This window comes from Cryptomeria japonica, chromosome 2 (assembly GCF_030272615.1).
Source record: "Cryptomeria japonica chromosome 2, Sugi_1.0, whole genome shotgun sequence".
Classification (NCBI taxonomy): Eukaryota; Viridiplantae; Streptophyta; class Pinopsida; order Cupressales; family Cupressaceae; genus Cryptomeria; species Cryptomeria japonica.
Window position 1 is genome coordinate 269,145,355 of NC_081406.1, and position 3,511 is coordinate 269,148,865.

The window sequence follows — 3,511 nt, forward strand, 5'->3', positions numbered from 1 at the left end:
TTAAATAAATTGTTATATATGTTTCATCTTCTAAATTTGTTTCAATTTTATATTTTTTATATTGTAAATATTATGATAATATAATATTAAAGTCTCTCAACCTTATGAATAATTAGCTTCTTTTCAATATACCAAATTATGTAATGATTTAATGGGGATTTAATTGTGTAGAATTTTGGATCAATTCTCATTATTTTATATTTAGGAATGATGGTTTAGAAGAATCAATCTCTTATTACCACAAATGATTTAGATACCACTTATTGCATCTAAATGATGTTTATAATGATGAAGCATCGTAACTTTTTGTAAGCTCCCCTATCTTGATGCTACTTTGACCAAGAATTCTTAACCATGGAGCTTCGCTCACAATCAAGTTAATTCATTTAACTTACTACTCCATTTGCAAAACCTTTAACAAGTGATATAAGTATTTATCATATTATTATCCAACTCATTCATTTTTATAAATGATATATCAAATTATATCATGATATATTAATATTTTATTATATGATTTGAAATCAATTTTCATCATTCTATATTTTACTAAAAACAATAGAACAATATCTTTCAACTATAAACTTTATTTTTATTCTAAAAGTTGATCAATAAATTATTAAATTTTGATAAAATATATCAAGGAAAACAATACTTGTAAAAAATTACACATTCTTTTTAAAGAGCAAAGAAATATGATAATTTTTAGGGAAAGCGTAAGTAAATCATCTTATAAAAAGTATTTTTAAAAACAGAAGATAAACGATTGCAGCCCAACATGAAGCAAGTGAAATAAGCATAGACCTTTTTAAACAAAATTAAATACATACCTTTCACCTACTTCACAATTCAAATGTTATACAACAAATCACTGCGCACATTGATATTTTAATGAATGGACCATCCAATAACTCAGAAACTATTGACCAGAAATATCTAGAGACTCCAAAAGTAGTTAATGCGCTCAAACATGAAACTTGAAAGCACAATCTGATCTACCGGGGCTGCTCCATCTGTTGGAAGTAATTTCTCCCACGTGAATAGAATCTGATCTGAAAGTCTAATATGACGTCAGTAAACAAAATCAGATATGAGCAAGAGCAATAAAATCTAATCTGATGTTGGACATCTGTTGAGTTTCCTAAACCTTTGTATCTGTATTGAGCTCAGTAAATATAATTCTGCAGTAGCAGATTTGATAAAGTGTTTCAATAATTTCATCGTGTTTGATATGAATATTTTGCTTGATCTGTTTTCATCCACCACTTTCAACATCAACATTCTTATCTTTTGTTCAATGCCTTTTAGGTTCCCAATAAAACAAAACACCAAGCTCCGCCATAGATTTTATTGCTCTTGCTCATAGATTTTATTGATGTTTTAGTCTTTAGATTCTCTGTTGAATCCAATGTCGTCTGCAGAAATCTTGGTAGAGAAAGTTGCAGCTATGGAATTGAGTGATGGCGATGACCCATATCGTGGGAATGTGCATGGTGAGTCTGAGAAGAATACAGTGTGGAGGCATGGAGCTCCTCCTTCTTACACTCTAGTCAACATCCTCTTTGAAAGAACCAGAACCAAGGTGTCTTAGATCAGCAACTTCTTTTCTTTTTATGGTATTCAAGATTTCATAGTTATGGGACGGGATAAGATGTTTTTAACTTTGTCCCAATTGAAATTAACTTAGATGTTAGATCTATCAAGTGTCCTTTTCAGATGTTTTTGATCTCTTATTGAAAAGTTTATTCTGTTCTGTTTATACGCTGATGGGCTCTTTAGAATAGAACTGTGATAAGGGGATTGGTAACAAGTTACCACCAGAAGAATTGAAATCAGCAGATGTTTAAAGCAGAGGCATTCCTAAATTCAGAGTTTTTTGTTGATATCCAAAAGTCTGGCTCATAGATATTCATGGATATGTTTATCAAGGTTTTGATGATTTGTGCAGGTATGGCCCAAAGGTTCCCTGGAAGAAACTGTGCAGAACCTGGCGAAAACATGGGAGATGGAGCTTTCGCATAAGACTCGAATTCAGGACTTCAAAACTATTGACCCCAACAATTTCTCACTCAGTGTAAATGGTGATACCCATCACTCTTTTCTTACACACTTACTGTCACATATAGATCAATAGAATTCTATTGTCTAGTTATGATCAAGGTGAGATGATATTAGTTGGGTGTGTTTTAAAGGTAGACCTGCGCTATCAGGAAAGGAGACACTAGAATTGGGCAGCTACAATGCCTTAATGCAGACTTCATTGCCAGAGGAGTTTCAGTACTACAAGACATCCAAGGAAACATTTGAGTCCTCTCATGAAATATTTCGAACTGCATTTCCAGGAGGATTTGCATGGGAAGTTAGGGAAGTATACACAGGGCCTCCTGTTGTGAACTTCAAGTTCAGGCATTGGGGTGTCATGGAGGGCCCCTTCAAAGGCCACGCTCCCACTGGACAAACAGTCCAATTCACAGGAATAGCCATTGCTAAGGTTGCTCTCATGTCTAATCAATTCACATACATTAGAAAATTGGGGTATTTTGAGATTGGTTTTGTTAAGATAAGTTTTATAGCAAAGTATTAATGTATAAGAGTGTGGTTATTACAGGTTGATGAGAAGCTGAGAATGAAAGAGGAGGAAATATACTATGATCCAGCAGAACTGTGTGGAGGATTGTTTAGAGGACCATTTGATCAAAGCTATGGGGAATATAAGACAGGAATAGAGGGCTGTCCCTTTCTCTCTTAATTTGTTACTATTTTTAGGGTAGAATACGTGGCTTTATCAGATACCAGCTTTTACATGCAATGGCTGTCTGGAATCTTAATTTTCAGGTGCTTTTTTACTATTAATGTTGATCTTTGGCAGGATGGAATTGGCATGATAAGACAGTGCGCTTCTGGGCCTAATGTTTTCATGTGGAAGTCATAATTTGGAAATTAAATAAAACTCTTTGTTTGTAATCAATCATAATTTTTCTTGTTGTTTTTAGCATAAAATATTAATGTCACAGATCAAATTAGTGACCTTTGTTTTGGTTAGTTTTTTCAATTTCAATGACATGAAGTGGGAACATTAGTTTTTGTAGTATGGCAATACTAGGGGAAAGGACTCAGTAGTTGTGCACCTTAACTTCGCGCTTCTCAAAATCCTACTTGGAAATTTCAAATCACTCTGATTTTTTTACAGCAGCTTACTTGGCAAGTCCCCTGCTTATAACTATGATGCCACATCAGCATGCTTTTTGACAAGGTGTCCAAAACAACCACAAAAAAAAGTGAGACCAATAGGCGTGCAAAAGAGACCCCAATAGTTGTGCAGCGTCCCCTGATTGGTTACTTTTTACAATATTAGTACATTTCTTAACAACTATTGGTACATTTCCTAACAACTGTTGGTACATTTCCTAACAAAAATTGATATTTTTTGTTTCAAACAATAGGTTTTATTTGTTCAATTTTTGGAACAAAGGTATCAACAACCCTCACAACAATTGGTACATGTTCAACT

The 3,511-nt window shown here is 33.6% G+C and overlaps 1 protein-coding gene across 1 annotated transcript; it reads left to right on the plus strand.

The window, feature by feature from the left end:
* The first annotated feature begins 1,161 nt into the window (after positions 1 to 1,161).
* Positions 1,162 to 2,923, plus strand: LOC131056094 (pathogen-related protein-like). The gene is made up of 4 exons (XM_057990433.1): positions 1,162 to 1,582; positions 1,949 to 2,081; positions 2,193 to 2,491; positions 2,609 to 2,923. The coding sequence occupies exons 1-4, from the start codon at positions 1,409 to 1,411 to the stop codon at positions 2,747 to 2,749; spliced, it is 747 nt and encodes a 248-aa protein (XP_057846416.1). The 5' UTR covers positions 1,162 to 1,408; the 3' UTR covers positions 2,750 to 2,923.
* Positions 2,924 to 3,511: the final 588 nt, after the last annotated feature.